Source organism: Nicotiana tabacum, chromosome 12 (genome assembly GCF_000715075.1).
Source record: "Nicotiana tabacum cultivar K326 chromosome 12, ASM71507v2, whole genome shotgun sequence".
Lineage (NCBI taxonomy): Eukaryota > Viridiplantae > Streptophyta > Magnoliopsida > Solanales > Solanaceae > Nicotiana > Nicotiana tabacum.
Window position 1 is genome coordinate 99,947,910 of NC_134091.1, and position 19,935 is coordinate 99,967,844.

Below are 19,935 nucleotides of genomic sequence, written 5' to 3' on the forward strand. Positions count from 1 at the left end.
CTTCTATAGTCCTAAAATAAATATGCAGTGCTGGGGGATCTCTCGGAATACGTTCGTAGTCCCAAAGTAAATATGCCAGATAGGGGGATCTTCCGGAATACGTCTGTAGTCCCAATTTAAATATGCAGTGCTGGGGGTTCTCCCGGAATACGTCCGTAGTCCCAATTTAAATATGCAGCGCAAACAACAGAGATAACAACTATAACACGACAGAAACCTCGTACATTACCACAACGAGTACAAAAGCGACAATGACAGAAAGGCAAAGTACGGCGAGCAATTCAACTCAAGAATTTAAATCATAAGAACGGTAGAACTCATTCACAAGGGATAACCACAGTAAAGAATGCTAGGAACAAGGAGAACAACTTAACAAGGGAAAACAAAACAAAAATATAGCAACGATTCCACAATATTCAAGTCAACAATAAGAAGCCAACACGAGTCAAGTAGTTCCAAATAATGGCAAGTCAACTAAGATATAGGTTATCTAAGCTCCTTTTGAGATTGATCAATTACGAGGAATATTCAACAATTCAAGTAAGGATAAGCAGCGGAAGATACTCATAACTCCAATTAAGATTAAACAATTATAGGACGAGAAAATAATGATTTCAATTAAAGATAAGCAGTTATGAAAAATATAGCACGGCGATAGAAGAAGTAAAATCTTTGGTTAAGTCTAATACGGGTCAAATACACAGTAAGAGTGAATCCTAAAGCAACTATCTCTAATCAAAGCATGTAGAGGTGAAACTAGCAAATAGGAATTCAAGCGTATCAAGAACAACATCATACACGGTGAATATAAGGACATAAGAACCCTAAAAGGCCAACTTTCCACAAATAAGTTCGAGCACGCACTCGTCACCTCGCGTACACAAACTATAATCAACATAGATGACTCAAATACTAAGGGGAAAATCCACCACACAAGGTTAGGCAAGATACTTACCTCGAGTCAAGCTCAATCAATCTGTAAGAATGCCCTTTCCATGAATATCTGGCTCTGAATGGCCCAAATCTAGCCAAAAAGCAATTACAATCATAATAGACTCATCTAATTAATTAAATCAATACTTTAATAAAAATTCCGAAATTCGCCCTAAAACGTCGACAAGGGACCTCGTCTCGGAATCGGGTAAAAGTCACAAAATCCGAAAGCCTATTCACTTACGAGTCTAACCATATCAAATTTACTAAAATTCGACACCAAATGGTCCTCCAAATCCACAATCCAACTCCCAAATCCCTAGCCTCCAACTTCCAATTTTCACCTTAAATACCTACTAACTAGGTGGGAAAATACATGGGGAAGCATGATTATTGATAAAAAATAAGCACAAGGGACTTACCTCAAGAAATCTCTCGAAATTGCTCTCACAAATCGCTCTAAACCGAGTTGCAAAGTCCAAAAATGACAAAAAATTGTGAAGCCCTTCAGTTTTAACTATTGCCCAGGTATTTCCACACCTACGGGTGCGCTTGTGTGGTAAAAAGTGCGCATCTGCGCAAATCACTTATCCCATCTGCCTTCGCACCTGCGATGACCCTAGCACGTCTGCGGGCATCGCAGATACGGAATTCACCTTGCACTTACGAACCCTGGCACTCCTCCATTTTTCCGCTTCTGCGTTTGCCTCTCCGCACGTGCGATCACGCACCTGCGGTCTCTCCACCGCAGGTGCGAAAATGACAGATGCCTGAAGACTTCAGCAGCAACTCAAATCCAACTTTTGATCCGTTAAGCACTCAAAACTCACCCGAGGCCCCCGGGACCTCAACCAAACATACCAACCAATCCTAAAACACCATACGAACTTAGACGAACCCAAAAATCATATCAACTAACGCTAAAATCACGAATCACCCTCCAATTCAAACTTAAAGAACTTGAAACTTCAAATTCCTACAACCGATGCCGAAACCTATCAAATCAACCCGGAATGATATCAAATTTTGCAGGAAAGTCCCAAATAACATAACGGAGTTTTTCCAACTCTCAGAATCTTATTCCGACCCTGATATCAAAAAGTCCACTTCCGGTCCAAATCTCCAAAAATAAAATTCGACTTTTGCCATTTCAAGCCTAAATCAGCTACAGACCTCAGATTCACATTCCAGACATGCTCCTAAGTCCAAAATCACCCAACGGAGCTAACGGAACCGACAGAACTCCATTCCGGAGTCGTCTTCACATAGTTCCGACTACGGTCAAAATCCTAAGACTTAAGCTTTCGTTTTAGGGACTAAGTGTCCCAAATTGCTCTGAATCATCCGGTAACTGAATTCAACCATGCACGCAAGACAATACACATAATACGAAGCTGCTCAGGTCCTTATGCCTCCGTACAGGACTTAAATTCTCAAAACGACCGGCCGGGTCGTTACATCCTTCCCCTTTAAACAAACGTTTGTCCTCGAACGTGCTAAGAATCGCCTCAAGGTCTTCAAATCACTGAAAGTACATATCCAACATACACCCGCGGGGGACCCCACGTCATCCCAATCCACATAAGCCTAACGACACCATCCCAACTGTAATTTATCCTTTCTATCAACACCAATAAGCCTCAGAGTCAAAATTCTCACCTTCCATTTATCTTCAAAAGATCCGATTCTAAATCCATAACCGGTATCAGTCTCAACCAGCTGTAACAACTCATTCCTACACCAACAAGGAGACCACACAACAAGATACACCATACATAGGCCCATAATAATATTTTTGATCATAATAGCTGCCCGTAATCAAAACCATTACCGGTAATTACCCTTATATCCGTTAGAACCCTATTCAAACCTCCACAACACTGACAACAATGCAAGAAACACGAAGACCTCTTAACTATACACCCGAATAAACAAGTCACAACTAACACCACCGGGCATACACCCCGCAAGCTAAAACTCAAGAAGCACAGAACAAAATTGACTGAATATGAAAAGAGAAACACATAAGGAAACTACCAAACAAGCCCGACATGCACAACTCTCTATCAATACTAACCTACAAAACAATATAACAAGGAAAGAATTAAAGCATATGAACAATCACAAGGGTCCCATCCTGATATAACTTTCACCGCGTTACTCATCCCGGTTCAAACATATCAAATCATATGGAATCGCGAGGGTATCACCCTCAACTCTGAATCACAAGTCGAATACACATCATACTAATGGAAATATTCCACTAATTCAATTCTGCCAATAAAATCACAACACTTACTAAACTCTCACCCCGGTAGAGTATCAAATCACAAATCGTAACCAACTTACTCAGGAATCACATCAAACCTGCCATAATGGACAACATGAATTCACTTCTAGTCTCGTAACTTTCAATAATGAATAGAAACAAATGATAGACACGGGCTACCACTCATAGAGTCTCCCAACAGGGGTAAATACCTAAACATAATACTAAGTCATGAACTCACCCATAGGTGGGACAACAAATAGGGAAACTCCCCCCGATAAGCAGAATCGAATCAAAATACGAATGGTGCCCCTCTATAACAAATCAAAAGTATACATGTATGACATCATCTGGCGCAGTGGCCTCAAACCTACTATATGAAACACATCAACGGGTCGGGCCTTCCCCTCTTGGGCGCCCTCTACTCGCCTGAATACTCCGTTGTGACACACCTGTCCGGAGTCTAGGACAATTTCTCACCCTGTGGTTGTTATCTCCACACTCGAAGCAACCTCTATGCTAACGTGGTTGTGGTAAATGTGCGATAGGGGTACTCTGAGACCCATGAGCACCTGAAACACTGTGCGAAACCTGAAGTGCAAACCGAACTGACTGACCCACAAAACCTCTACTATATCGTACCCTGCCTCCAAAATAAGGACCTGTAGATCTCTTCGATCTACTAGGCCTCCGCACCTCCCTATCCTCTCTCTCCTGATCTCGCATGTACTCTCTCGCATGGCCCCGCATGTCCTCTATATGGCGAGCGATCCCTACCACCTGCTGAAATGAAATATCTGACTCTAACTCCCAAGCCATGCTGAACCGAATATCATGCCTGAGTCCCTCAATGAATCTACGAACATGCTCCCTAACTGTGGCGACCAAAGCAGGTGCATGCCTGGCCAAATCACTGAATCTCACGGCATACTCTGACACTGACATAGTGCCCTGGCGCAGCTGCTCAAACTCCGCGCACCATGCATCTCGAAGGGACTAGGTACAAACTCTCTCAAGAACATCTCTGAAAACTGAACCCATATAAGTGAAGCTAACTCGGCTGGGTTAACCCATCTCATATACCCCGCTCCCACTAATAAGCCGCTCCCTTAAGCTGGAGCATAGTAAAAGCAACCCCACTCGTCTCAACAATATCCATAGTGCGAAGGTTGCTATGGCACTCCTCTAGAAAATCTTGTGCACTCTCTGAAGCCAAACTGCTGAATGTAGGAGGGTTATATCTCTTGAATCTTGCAAATCTAAGCTGCTCTTCCTCGGATGTTGCTGCTCTGACCATAAGCTAAACTGGAACCACAGCCTGTGTCACCATGATACTTGGAAACCTGACCAACGTGAACTCGCTGCTCTAGAGTATGGGCGGCAGGAGTTTGGGCTCCTCCCCTGGTCTGTGAAGTAACTGGTGCAACCGAAAATATCCCCGCCTTAGCCAATATACCAAACATGCTCAGGAACGGTGCTAAAGTCTCCTGAAGTACGGGGGTAATAGCAGGCGCCTCCGGTACTTGCCCCCAACTGGAACTACTAGCGGATCCCCAATTTCTTCTTTGGTAGGTTCCCTAGCTGCGACACGTGCTCCTCATCGGCCTCTGCATCTGACCATAGCGGAATCTATTCCGGGGGTAACATCATCAAAAACCACAGCTCATGTCCTCACCATTTGTGAGAGAATGGAATGGTAAATTTCAAACTTCAAGATCAATGAACTCGCATGATAGGAATGAAGGAAGTGAAATTGTCCTAATAGTTTCGTAGCCTCTCGAAGATAAGTACAGACGTATCTGTACCAATCCGAAAGACACTACTAAACTCGCTTATGACTCGTAGCACCTTTGAACCTAGAGCTCTAATACCAATTGTCACGACCCAATTTTTCTCTCCGTTTGTGTCACGCCCCAAAAACCAAGGAGTGCGACCGGTGCTCAACCGAGTGAACCCGACCGAGCAAGCCTATTAGATTCCTTCTACCCAAACTCATTCATGAATAAAAAGAATATATGTTTTCCTTAATTAAACAATAAAGTGGTCATGTCTACAATTACCAATTTCTTACCAATTGTTTCATCATTTTTAAAGTCTCAAATGGACAAGTAATACAACCACAACATAATATAGTTTGTCTTTCCCCAACACCAATACACAACCCACACTATGTCTACAGAGCCTCTATGGATAAAGAAGAGTAAAATGATAATGTCGGCAACAAGGCCCCGACTATACCTCAAACAGAATACACAAAGAACAAAAGATACATGACCCCGGGATAAAGTGGGGCTCACCAAGTCAGCTAGGAAGAAGGTGTACTGCTATCACTGATCAATGTCTCCTGCTGTGGAACCACCTGCATCCATTTAAATATGCAGCGCCCCCGGCAAAAGGGACGTTAGTACCGTCGAATAGTACTAGTATGAAAACTAAATACCAATTTAAGAATTTAGAAATACAAGATAATTATGATAAACCAGTGCGGCAATAGAATAATATAAATAACTGTCTCAACCATAGCAAGCTTATTAAAAGCTATCAACAACATTTATAGGATTTAAGATGAGATCCTATGTAACCATCTTCACACAAAGCGGCCCCGCCGCCTCACCCGATGAATGCAGGTGGAGGTGTACGTACAATACCATAACTCTAATCAAGCGGCCCTGCCGCCTCACCCGATGAATGTAGGTGGAGGTGTACGTACAATACCATAACTCTAATTAAGTGGCCCTGCCGCCTCACCCCAATGTATGTGGATGGATATATAACCACAGTACTAAGAACTTACACAAAGCGGCTATGCCGCCTCACCCCAATGTATGCGGGTGGTGGTGCCACAACAATACCAAAACTATACACAAAGCGGTTGTACCGCCTCACCCCAATGTAAGCGGGTGGAGGTGCAGTCCCACAATATCATAATTCTTACACAAAGCGGTCATGCCGCCTCACCCCAATATATATGCGGGTGGAGGTGTATCACAATCACGATCTCTCTACCATAATCCCCACACAAAGCGGTCATGCCGCCTCACCCCAATGTATGCGGGTGGAGGTGTATCACAATCACAATCTCTACATAACTTGGCATAATACCTTTCACATAAATCACGACTAGAAATTATAACATGTGGATACGTAATCCATAGTTTGGGACACACCCTCAATTTATAATACAATATGATAAGAGCATTTGAAATACGAGTTGAACGTATATCTTCATCACAAAGCTGATTGGAATACTCGATTTATAATCAACATCTCGGAACTCATAAGGATAATGAGAATTCCAACTGTTAAAGAAGAGTTTAGCCAACATACCTCACTTGAGCTTCCTTACACTCTAAATGTTCCGAAATTCTTAGCAACTTCAATCTATTTTCGAAATATAATAAATTAAACCAAAATTAGGAAGATGATTATGGTTCTAGCTCATTTGAGCATTTTATCAAACACTAGATGTGCATTAAGGTTTCAATATCCTTTTATGGAGGATTCCATCATCCCACAACTCAACCTTTATCATTTTTAGCTCAACAATCTTTCTACACCCCTTGATAACACATGCATGTACAATAACCAACCCTCTTGCCCAGAAATTATCTTGCTTATTATCCATTTCAACACAAAATTCGAAATTGAGGGTTAGGGTCTAGAATCTTACCTCTAGGATGAAGTCCTAGTGAGTTTCCCTTCTCAATCTTCCAAAATTTGGGCAAGAATTGAAGAACAATTATTGGAGAACACCTTCTAACTCTAGGGAACCCTCTCTCACTCTAAAATGTCAGATTATCTCTCACAAATGGCCCAAAACATGTATTTAACAAAGTAGGGTTGGGTTTTAAAAACCCAAAAATGAAGCTCCGGAACAGGTTCTACGGTCGCATATGCGACCGCATAATGGTTATGCGGATCGCATGTCGGTCGTATATTGGTGTCCAAAGTTGGCCAAAACTCTGACTGTGTATGCGGTCACTATGCGATCCGCATAACTGTTATACGACCGCAGAATTACATTTTTCTGCCAAAAACTTTCCTTTTCATTCTCGTACATTGTTCAACCCAAAAAGTCCGAGCCCCGTCTCGTAAGCTCGCCGCGAAGAATTTTTATAACCCTCAAACACGTAAGCCTAGTCCGGCACCATAAAACATTATTTTCTTTGCGAATTTTACCAGGATTTACACTTAAGTACTTTGAAATTTTCCAGGGTGTTACAGTTTAGTATCGTGATGGCACCTAGTCATAGGGACTAGGTAAGCCTAACATTAATTGAAACAATATTATTTAATTAACATCTAACAAAATAAATAGAAATCTCTTACAATTCCCAAAACCGGTAGTACAAGTCATAAGCTCTACAGAGTGTTTGCTAGAAAACTTCTAAATACTGTTGTCCAGAAATAAGAAGAAACAGTGAAAAACGAAAACTTGAAGGTGACTCTGAAGCCTGCGAATGCAGCGGCAGGTTTACCTTGAGTCTCCACAGCAACAGTTCACACAGCTAGCTAACGAACAAATACCTGGATCTGCACAAAACAAAATGTGCAGAAGAGTAGCATGAGCACACCACATCGGTGCCCAGTAAGTATCAAGACTAACCTTGGTGAAGTAGTGACGGGGACTAGTCAAGACACCCACTGGTCTAATAAACCGAACAAGCATAAGTATAGGGATGACAGAACATGACATCTATCTAAGGACCCCGCGATATGGCTAATGACATAGCAATTGCAATAAGGAAGGAAAACTAACAAGTAACAGCGGAACACCGGAATAAGACATAGAAGAATGAATGGAAGCAAAACCCAAATACGAAAATCACAATACAGTAAAGGCAAGTAGTAACTCAGAAAGCTGCAATAATTTTCACATCAGGTCTCAGCCAACAACCCCAATAAATTAGTCAAATCCTTCAAGTGTAAACTTTCACCCGTAAGTTTTTAAATTGAGGTCTTTAGAATATAATCCTTTTCAATAAGAAATTATTTTTGAAATATACTTCCTTCAAATAAATATCTTTCAAACATAGTTCTTTCAAGATGAAAACCTTTCAAATATAAACTTTTCAAATAGTTAGCTTTCAAACATAGTTCTTTCAAGATAAATACTTTTCAAGTATAACCCTTTCAAATAATATCCTTCAAACATAGTTCCTTCAAGATAAATACTTTTCAAGTATAACCCCTTCAAATAAATATTCTTCAAACATAGTTCTTCAAGATAAATACTTCTCAAATATAAACTTTTGAAGTAATATCCTTCAAGTATAAGTCACCATGTGACACCTAAGCATGGAAGATTAGCATCTCCGAACACAGATATAACCACAGAGAAAATCTACCGGGATACCGTCCCGTTGTCCCGAATTAATTATGCAGTACGGGGGGGGGAGGGGAGGGGGGGATTTCCCGGAATCGTCCGTAGTCCCAAAGTAAATATGCAGTGCTGGGGGATCTCCCAGAATACGTCCGTAGTCCTAATTTAAATATGCAAGACAGGGAGATCTTCCGGAATACATCCGTAGTCTCAATTTAAATATGCAGTGTTGGGGGATCTCCCGGAATACGTCCGTAGTCCCAATTTAAATATGCAGCGCAAACAACAGAGATAACAACTATAACATGACAGAAACCTCGTACATCACCACAACGAGTACAAAAGCAACAATGATAGAAAGGCAAAGTACGGCGAGCAAATCAACTCAAGAATTTAAATCACAAGAACGGTAGAACTCATTCACAAGGGATAGCCACAGTAAAGAATGCTTGGCACAAGGAGAACAATTTAACAAGGGAAAACAAAACAAAAATATAGCAACGATTCCACAATATTCAAGTCAACAATAAGAATCCAACATGAGTCAAGTAGTTCCAAATAATGGCAAGTCAACTAAGATATAAGTTATCTAAACTCCTTTTGAGGTTGAGCAATTACGAGGAATTTTCAACAATTCAAGTAAGGATAAGCAGCGGAAGATAATCATAACTCCAATTAAGTCTAAACAATTATAGGATGAGAAAATAATGATTTCAATAAAAGATAAGCAGTTATGAAAAATATAGCACGACGATAGAAGAGGTAAAATCTTTGGTTAAGTCGAATAAGGGTCAAATACACAGTAAGAGTGAATCCTAAAACAACTATCTCAAATCAAAGCATGTAGAGGTGAAACTAGCAAATAGGAATTCAAGCGTATCAAGAACAACATCATACACGGTGAATATAAGGATATAAGAACCCTAAAAGGCCAACTTTCCACAAATAAGTCCGAGCACGCACTCGTCACCTCGCGTACACAGACTATAATCAACATAGATGACTCAAATCCTAAGGGAAAAATTCCCCACACAAGGTTAGGCAAGATACTTACCTTGAGTCAAGCTCAATCAATCCGTAAGAATGCCTTTTCCATGAATATCCGGCTCTGAATGGCCCAAATCTAGCCAAAAGCAATTACATATCATAATTACAATCATAATAGACTCATCTAATTAGTTAAATCAATACTTTAACAAAAATTCTGAAATTCGCCCTAAAAAGTCAACACGGGCCCACGTCTCGAAATCGGGTAAAAGTCACAAAATTCGAAAGCCTATTCAGTCACGAGTCTAACCATATCAAATTTACTAAAATCCGACACCAAATGGTCCTCCAAATCCACAATCCAACTCCCAAATCCCTAGCCTCCAACTTTCAATTTCCACCTTAAATACACACTAACTAGGTGGAAACATACATAGGGAAGCATAATTATTGATAAAAAATAAGCACAAGGGACTTACCTCAAGAAATCTCTCAAAATTTCTCTCAAAAATCGCCCTAAACTGAGTTGCAAAGTTCAAAAATGACAAAAATCGCGAAGCCCTTCGGTTTTAACCACTACCCAGGTATTTCCGCACCTGCGGAGCTTGGGCTCGTACCTGCGGGTGCGCTTGTGTGGCAAAAAAGTGCACATCTGTGCAAATCACTTACCCCATCTGCCTTTGCACCTGCGATGACCCTAATGCATCTGCGGGCATCGCAGATGCCGAATTCACCTCGCACCTGCGACCCCTAGCACTCCTCCATTTTTCCGCTTTTGTGCTTGCCTCTCCGCACGTGCGATCACGCACCTGCGGTCTCTCCACCGTAGGTGCAAAAATGACAGATGCATGAAGACTTCAGCAGCAACTCAAATCCAACTTTTGATCCGTTAAGCACTCAAAACTCACCCGAGGCCCCCGGGACCTCAACCAAATATACCAACCCATCCTAAAACACCATACGAACTTAGACGAGCCCACAAATCACATCAACTAACGCTAAAATCACGGATCATTCTTCAATTCAAACTTAAAGAACTTGAAACTTTAAATTCCTACAACTGATGTCGAAACCTATCAAATCAACTCGGAATAACATCAAATTTTTGCAGGAAAGTCCCAAATAACATAACGGAGCTGTTCCAACTCTCGGAATCGCATTCTGACCCTGATATAAAAAATTCCACTTCCGATCCAAATCTCCAAAAAACAAATTCGACTTTCGCCATTTTAAGCCCAAATCAGCTACAGAAATCAAATTCACAGTCCAGACACGCTCCTAAGTCTAAAATCACCCAACTGAGTTAACGGAACCGACATAACTCCATTCCAGAGTTGTCTTCACATAGTTCCGACTACGGTCAAAAAATCCTAAGACTTAAGCTTCCATTTTAGAAATAAAGTGTCCCAAATTGCTTTGAATCATCCGGTAATTGAATTCAATCATGCACGTAGTCAATACACATAATACAAAGTTGCTCATGTCCTTATGCTGCTCATTGGGACTTAAATTCTCAAAACGATCGATCGGGTCGTTACACATATATTTCAATTAGAGACTTTACTAACGCAATCATCGCACCATAATCAAGACAATATATTTTTAGAATCCTTCTATTACGCAGATGTTTAGTGGTTATCTTCGCACCATAATCAAGGTAACATATCCGTAGTATCCTTCTATTCTCTGGTTTTCTCTGGTTTCCTCTGGTTTTCCATAAACAAAGTTTTTGAAGAAAATAATTGCAAAAAACTAGCTACAATTGAATTGAATTTCGCGACATAATATCAAAATTAGCGATTATGCTTCAGCTCAATGGTCGGTGGGATATCATTGGGAGATACAAAGATTTTGATGTTAACGGAATTGTATTCAATGATGATTCAAATTATAGTAAATTGAATTCCACAATTGCAGAACATCTAATGATCGATACCTCCACAAAAATTATCGAAATCAAATACACTGTCAATGAACGTTGTCCTCCAATGGAAATTCGGAGCGATATGGGAGTTCGAGTGTATATGGAGACAAAAAAAGGAAAACAAAAACTTAGGAATGTATCCTCTGTGTATAACAGTGCATGATTTTGATTTGGAATGCAGTATGTCGAATGCGAGCACAATTGCAGGTTTGCTCTATTTTTTCAGTGCTGATATTTTTTTAATTTCAAGTGTTCTACAATTTTACTACAAATTATCTACATTTTACTACATAACAAATGTAGTTCAACTGTTATGTCTCTACAAGCATTCTGTCAAATACTGAACATATGAATATACAGAGGTCTGAATTGCTATATTTTTAATTGAGTGCAAGTTCTTCTGATTATCGTAATACTAACGTGGTACAATTGTCAAGAAATTGTAACACAATTGGAGAAGTATCAGGAACAGTGAAGTTAATTGATATGCAAACATCTCCGGAAATTATGGAATATGAAAGTATCATCATAACAGAACATACGCCAAACGTAATTGAATTAGGCCAAGTTTACCAAGACAGACAAACAATTGTCAGTGCAATGAAGCATTATTCTATCATGAATAAGTTTTAATTTAGGGTGAAAAGGTCTAGTGCAAGAAGGTAGGAATATTTTATTTGTCAAATTCATGTTGTGTATAAGTTGTAATTTTTTTATATATAAATTATTTAAGACAAGTGTTTGTGCATAAACAGCCTCGTATTTTCTAGCTACAATTTGCATAACATTTTTTGAATTATCTTTATTCTGTAGCTACTGCCTCGTATGTGTTGGGGACAATTGTACATGACACTTCAAGTCCACCATCATAAATGAATCAGCATTGTTCAAGGTTCAAAAATTCAACAGCTTGTACACATGCTCTTTGATGGACAACACATACATACAACGCAAACCTACTGCCATGGTAGTTGGCAGCATGGTGATGCCAAAACATATGGATCCTAAGACAATATACACACCAAAAGACATACAAACTGACATGTTGTCGGATCATGGTGTGAACTTAACATACATACAACCTTGGAGAGCAAAGAAAAAGGTTTTGGAATTTTTGAGAGGTCATCCTGCTAATTCCTACAGTCACTTGCCGAGTTATTTGTATATTCTGGAGAAGACTTATCCGGGTTCAGTAGTGAAATTGCAGAAGATTGAAGGTGATTGTTTCTTGTATGCATTTGTTGCACTTAATACGTCCATCAAGACTTGGGAGCATTGTAGGCCAGTTGTAGTAGTTGATGGCATATAGGGGAATACTGCTAACAACTAGCACAATGGATGCAGCAGGTAATGTAGATTAATTGTAAAAATATTGTTATAAAGTTATTTTTGAAACTGTATTTTTTATATTCTCAAGTTTTATTACAGAAATAGAATTTCTTTTTGCCACTTATGTGATAGGTAGCATATTAACACTAGCATACGCCGTTGTTGATTCAGAAAATGACACATCATGGAGGTGGTTTTTTGAGCAATTCAAACATGCATATGGTGAAAACCCAAATATGTGTGTTGTTTCGGATCGAAATGAGAGTATCTTGAAGGCAACATCTACTTTTTATACTGGCATGCCACATTATGCTTGCATGTGGCATATTTGGACAAATGTAAGGTCAAAATTCAAGAAGGGTCATCTAAAGTTAAGTGAATTTTACTTTGCTACGGAACGATCATACACGCTTGATGAATTTAATGAAAGAATGTCAAAGATTGAAGAGATCGACACACGTGTTAAAGCATACCTATATGATATTGGCTATCACATATGGTCTCGGGTACATGCTACGGTGAACAGAACGTGGACGATGATATCAAACATTGTAGAGTCATTAAATGTGGTAACCAAAGATGCAAGAGAGTTGCCCCGTAGTAGAACTATTAGGGTACATGAGGACTCTTCTTGAACATTAGACTAATGAAAAGTTATAGAATGTAAAGGGTACGTTCACATACCTTGAGAAAAAATACAATAAAGAGTTGGAGGACAACAGGACATTATCGCAGAAGATGAGAGTAAGCTATAGCCAATAACATCACATCATTGATTCCATCAAACTAAATATATACTATTAATTGTAGAAATATTATTGTATAATTGTAGTTATTTTGTTTTGTATCTGTTGCTGACAACTTGTTGTGTGTTTTTAATGAAATTGTAGGTGAGGGATTCAAGAGATTACATTCATACTGTGATACATGGTGTAAGGTGCTTCATTGTTTGCCTTCAAAACAAGAGATGTAATTGTGGACAATTCCAACTTGATGAACTTCCTTGTGCACATGCTTTGGCGGCTTTGAGGCACAGGAACGAGTCTTATAAAAACTATTATTCCCCTTATTACACGAGGGAGAGCCTTCTGCAGACTTATGAAATACTAGTAGACCTGTTGCCTGACGAAAGCAAATGAAATGTGCCACAACATATAGCTGAAGAAGTTATACAACCACTTACCGGAAAAAGGCAGCCAGGGAGACCTCAAAAACAAAGATACAAACCATATGATGAGGTAAATGCAAAAAAGTACAAGGTTTCATGTGGCAACTGCAGACTAAAAGGGCATAACAAAGATCTTGTAGGAATGCTCCCAAAAGGAAAGAAAAATTGATACAGTTTAAAAAGGTTTTTTACTAAGTATTGTTGATGATAATCTGTCCTTTAAGACATATGAAGTTGTATTTGTTCTGTTCTGGAGAATTATAGTTGTGGTGTAATTATGTTGCTAATTTAAATAAAGATTGTCTCCTATAATGAATATTTGCTAAACAGATTTCAACTCTTAATGCAATTGGTTTGTAGTTGTTTTGTTCAAATACTAGGTTTATTTATTACTTTCAGCCTTTCCTAACAACACTGCTAAATTGAATAGATTATGTATTTTTGTAAAGTAGTTGTAGACATAATTGTAGTTATGTTGTAAAGAAATTATATAGTACCAATATCAAGATCAAGTACTAACAACTTTTAACCAAAAAAAAGGCATAGAAGTTTTCTATTCTATGTCGTAGAATTCTAGACAAAATAACAAAACAAAGGGTAAAACAACTGTAGCACAAATCTGCTACAAATAAATTGCAGCTGACTCCTTCTTAATAAATAATTTGTCTACAACTTTACTACAATCCAGCTACCTCTAAACACTTTAACTATAATTATTCTACTGAAAAGGGCAACTAATTCTTCTATTTTCAGACTTGTGTTCTCTCGTTCACAGCCGGTGCACCTTTTCCTCTTGCTAATCTGTCAATCACCTCACTTTCACTAATTGCACCAAGCTCTTGTTTTTTCCTAGAATAATCCCAAAGGAGCGCTCCATAGCGTTGACGGTGTTGATCAATATCAAAAAGGTCTTCCTTTGAAATCGATAGCTCTCCAATGCTGACATATTCTACAAATGCCGCCACGTATACACCACAGTCACTGAAAAAAATAATAGGGGAAAAGATTTAGCATTCAATGTAAAATACAATTGGTTAAATAGATAGAAGGAAAGCAGCACATACAATGATCTTTATTTTTGCTGGGGTATCTCACCGACCAACCACTGAATGTCAAGAGGGTCAGTAACACCTTTTTCAATGTATGCCTTTGTGTTCTTGTAGTTTATGTCTGGATGCTTGCCATAGAAGCCGGTGCATGACAAGTAGAAGGGGGGTCATAATAGCAAACTTGTCGACAACAAATTCAACAAGTTTGTGATTTCGTGAATCGACCATAGAATCATAAACATATAGAACCCTATCGGTGATGTCTAACACAACCAACAACTAATGAAATTTCTCCACAATGTTTATGGGAATAATTATAAAATCAACTTTGTCCCATACAACATTTGCAAGTAATCGGTACCCCAACATGTATTTTTCTATGACATCCTAGGGTTTGACAACAGCAAGTTTCTTATCGGCAAGAGCATTAATGTACCTCTCATAAATTTGTTCAATTCTAGTTTTGAACATACAGTCAGTAGTTGTAAACCATATTTTGTTTTCAAGACCATACTTTCCTCTCTTCCTCAAATAGTATAAAATAACATCAATGTGCTGCAAAAAAAAACATATTCATTATTTCTCAATGCTTCATACAATTTAACTATAATTTTCAAATAAGAAATCTACATATTTCTAAAATAACAGAATAATACAGCTAATCATTAAATTCTGCCAGGGTATGTGTATACCGTGTTGTTGAGTACTTGCCTGGGATATGCCAAAGTATAAAACCAGTCCTTTTTATCAACTTTCTCCACTCCAATATCAAACCACAGCTTGAGTTGGTTATCTTTTAAAGTGTAAGGCGCCTTCCTCCTATTTAAAGACATAGCAAGTACAATTATTATGTAGTTTCAGTTGAAAATCCATAAATTGTATGCACTCGATAATATGAAAAAATTGTATAATCTAACCTTTTTGAAATCGTGTTGGTACCTAGATATAACCACTTATTGAATTCTTCCAACAAGTCAGGATCAACATCGTCGCCAATAACCCCAGTAAATAGATGATTGATATTGAAAATTGGAGGAGGTCCAACAGAAGTGCTTCCCCCAAAACTGAAATAAGGGAGAAAGGGGGATCTGGCATGCTTTCCAGGAACCCTTGTTTTTCCCTGATGCACAGGGGTTGTTTCATCTTCATTTACCTTGCCGAACTTAACAATCTGTGAGAAGTTCTCTGGAAGCTCAAAATCATCAAGTGTTACTGCCCTTTTCTAGACCTGGAGTCATTGTTCGAATCACCTACATTGATGTAGTCGGCTGGTTCACCTACAAAATTTAAAATAAAAGAACAACATTGTATGTTGGTTGCATTAGTTTTTTTGGGAAAACTGAAACTTATATGAAAGCTATTTTTTTTTTCACAATTATATTGTAACATATAATACCACTGAAGTCTTCATTGCAATCGTCTCCTTGTTGTATAACATTTGCTTGTTGAATGGGAGATTGCAAAGGCATAGTCTCATTCTCCTCATTTAAATGCTCTCCTTGTATGCCAAGTTTTGCATCCTGTTTTGGAGAGTCCACATGTATAGTTTTCTTCTCTATTACAATAAATGTGTACAACTTAATAAAATTGTAGATCATTTGTAATAAACAGAAACAACACTGTAGATAAATTATAGTTTAATTGTAGTTAATTTGTTGAAATATTGTCTTGTAGCTCATATGTAATATGTACTGTGAAATATATAGATAAAATGTACTAAATCATACCTGCAGTTTCTTTCTCCAATGCCCCTTGAAATTGGGAAGATAAGTCAACACCTACCGGAACATTCTCCTCATTTTGAATATCAGATATGTGTCATGTATCTAAGACAACAATTGGAAATATAATGTAGATTATTTTTTGGTAATTTAGGCTATATGTAGATATAATGTAGATATACCTGTAAATATAATGTAGATTATTTGTCATCAAATTGTGTTAAAATACATGTTTTACTGCTGCTACCCAACACTGGTTTAGCACTACTGCCCGGATTCTATTGTTTTTTTTTTCTTTGTAATTCTCATCATTTTTCGTAGAACTACCATTAAACTGCATTGGAAATTTGTTAGGCTATGTACTTTATGAATGCTAATATAAACATAAACATGGTAAAAATTATTGTCCAAAATGAATATATTTTGAATAAAATCTTAGCATCAATGTTTGTATCATGTTGACTTTTTATTGCCTGTAACACAGACTTGATGGAATCATTGAGTAGCAGTCGGATGTTACTTAGTTCTTGAAAAACCTAAAGAACAAAAAAATATTATAATGTATCTGACAATTAAATGCTTACATATATATATATATAAAGAAGACTAAAAATCAAGAATTAGGTATACCTCTTTCTTAAACAATCCAAGGTCTAAACCGACCTACGTATTAAAATAAGAAGAGTTAAAGAAATAATTTGCATAACATAAATTAAAGAAACCAGCTAGGATTATCTTAAGAGGTTACCTTATCAACATCTTTTCTTAATTTTTTTAATTGTTTCACAATATCTTTCTTTCCATCTATTCCCATTTCCTGCTTAATCTATCGGATGCTCGGCCTTTGTTTCATCTTCTTCAAGGATGTATTCAACTTTGTCTGGCAAACTCATTCTTAAAAGTTTTTCTGGGACTTCAAGCATGTTGGTGAACTGAGTGAAAACAAATGTGAGGGGCTAGTCATAAAGATATAGAAAACAAAATGTGAAACTCGAACCCAGTGAGAGAAGCTCTGGAGAAAATAGGAGATTTATAGGCGACTAGAGACAGAAACCTTCTCATGGATGCGTCGGCCGTCGGCCAGCCTGTTTTAACGGCTGGTCAGCCTACTCCCAATCCCATAACACCTTCTAATCCTATTCCCCAGCCTTTAGATTACTCAAAAATCCTTAAACCTAATGCACTGAATGCTACCATGTATACGTCGACGTCCAGTTCAAAAGCTGTCGAGCCAATTCCCATGAAACCTGTTACTTACCTTCATGGGCAGTCATTGATCAAGTGGACTGAAGCATAAGTGGAAAGAATGAACATTATTGAGGGACTGCAATATGCAGTACTTGGAAAATTTTCATATGGTTGGCCAGACTTGCAAGAGATACGTCGCATTCTTCCTGCTCAATGTAGTATAAAAAGTGAGTGTAATATTGGTTTACTTAGAGATCATTATGTGTTAATCAGGTTAACATTGCTTGAGGACTATGCTAATCTTACTTCCAAAGGTGCATATTATTTAAAAGCTAAGGATGGTTATGAATACCAAATGCGACCTTTAATCTATGATACTAAGTTTAAACATGGTGAAGAGACTCCTAAGGTAATGGCATGGATTTCTTTTCCAAATTTGCTGCCTACTTTATTTATGAAGGAATGTTTGTTCTCATTGGCATCAGTTGTGGGTGTCCCATTACACTTAGATATGGCTATTGTAAATAAGACGAGGCTAAGTTGTGCAAGGGTTAAGGTCCAGGTGGATCTATTAGATGAGCTGCCCAAAAGAGTGAGAATAGATATCAAAGATGAAGATAATGGTACTGTTAGAACTGAATGGGTGAAGGTCCAATATGACTATATACCAAAGTACTGTAAGGAGTGCAAGCTGCAAGGTCATGATGAGGAAACATGTTGGAGGTTGCATCCAAAATTATTTGTGAAAGTTGATAGAGAGAAACAAGCTCCTACTGCTAAGGGTACAGATTAGAACTCTCAGAAGAATCCAATTATGATCCTATCTAGTGGGAAAGTGGTTGGGAATGTTGGAGAACAATGGAAAGAAGTTAGGGATAATCGAGTGAGGAATTGTACAAAGCAACCTATGGTGCAAGGACCAACTGGAAAAGAAATATTTCCAGTTAGTGCTAGTAAATCTCAACAAGGTCAAGGTACCTCAGGGATGTAGATGGTTCCAACTACTGCTACTCCTGTTACTACTGCTCCTGCTCAACAAATTCAGACAACAAATAAGTTTGTTGCATTAGAGAATGATGAAGATGAGACAGATGAGAATAATCAACTAGTATTAGTGAATACCAACAATGTTCAGAACAGTCCAAATCCTATTTCTAAGGAAACTGGGAGAAGTTTAAACCCTGCAGCACCTACGTTTACTCCTAGTTCAACAGGGATTCAGGCAGCTAATGAGGCTACTGTTACAAAGGAAGGCAATCATGATGTGGAGAAGGGACAGGAAACAGTGAAAGAAACCATAGCTCAATGGGTTAGTAAAACTTTTGCAGCCAACAATGTCACTACGAATCAATCATGCCAAGAAATACCATCACATGAAACTGATTCTGAGGTACTAGCTGAGCAGGAAATGTTGAAGCAAAAAATCAACTTTTCAGGTGGAAGGTTATGGTGTGATCAGACAGAGGAGGATTCAAATGAAGGAGATTTATCTGAAGGATATGAGGAGGAAGATAATGCTACATTGAAAACTGATGATGAGCCACAAGGTGAAGAAATCAGTGTGAATGGAAAGACTAACAAGGATGATGTACATGCAGATGAGAAGATTACAAAAATGAATGGTACTTTAATTAAGGTGGAAGGTTCAAACTCTTCTATACATAAAATACCAATGAATGAATCAATTGATCCTGAAGATCCTAGTGGAGGTGAGAAGCAGCAAATTGCAAATAAGAAGAACAAAAATCCAACTCAGGAGAAGTTGGAACTGATAGGGCATAATGAAGTTATTACAAGTCCAAATGTTGCTGAATAAATGATCAAAGAAACTACAACCAGATCTGCAACAAAAACTTTGATTCCTAAGCCAAATAAGAATCAGATTGTGGCACTTTAACAGTAGAAAGAAATGGAGGACAATTCTGGAGGTAAGGGAAGAGATTTAGATGCGGAATCAACATATCAAAATTTCAGGAATGTTGCTAGACAAGGGGATTTATCACCTAGACACATGGAGAAAGGTATAGAAAAAGGAGACAAATCA

General features: G+C 38.4%; 1 protein-coding gene across 1 annotated transcript; it reads left to right on the top strand.

Moving 5' to 3' along the window:
- Nucleotides 1-12,770: 12,770 nt before the first annotated feature.
- On the top strand, nucleotides 12,771-13,904 carry LOC142167294 (uncharacterized). The gene is made up of 3 exons (XM_075227458.1): nucleotides 12,771-12,783; nucleotides 12,865-13,379; nucleotides 13,656-13,904. The coding sequence occupies exons 1-3, from the start codon at nucleotides 12,771-12,773 to the stop codon at nucleotides 13,902-13,904; spliced, it is 777 nt and encodes a 258-aa protein (XP_075083559.1).
- Nucleotides 13,905-19,935: the final 6,031 nt, after the last annotated feature.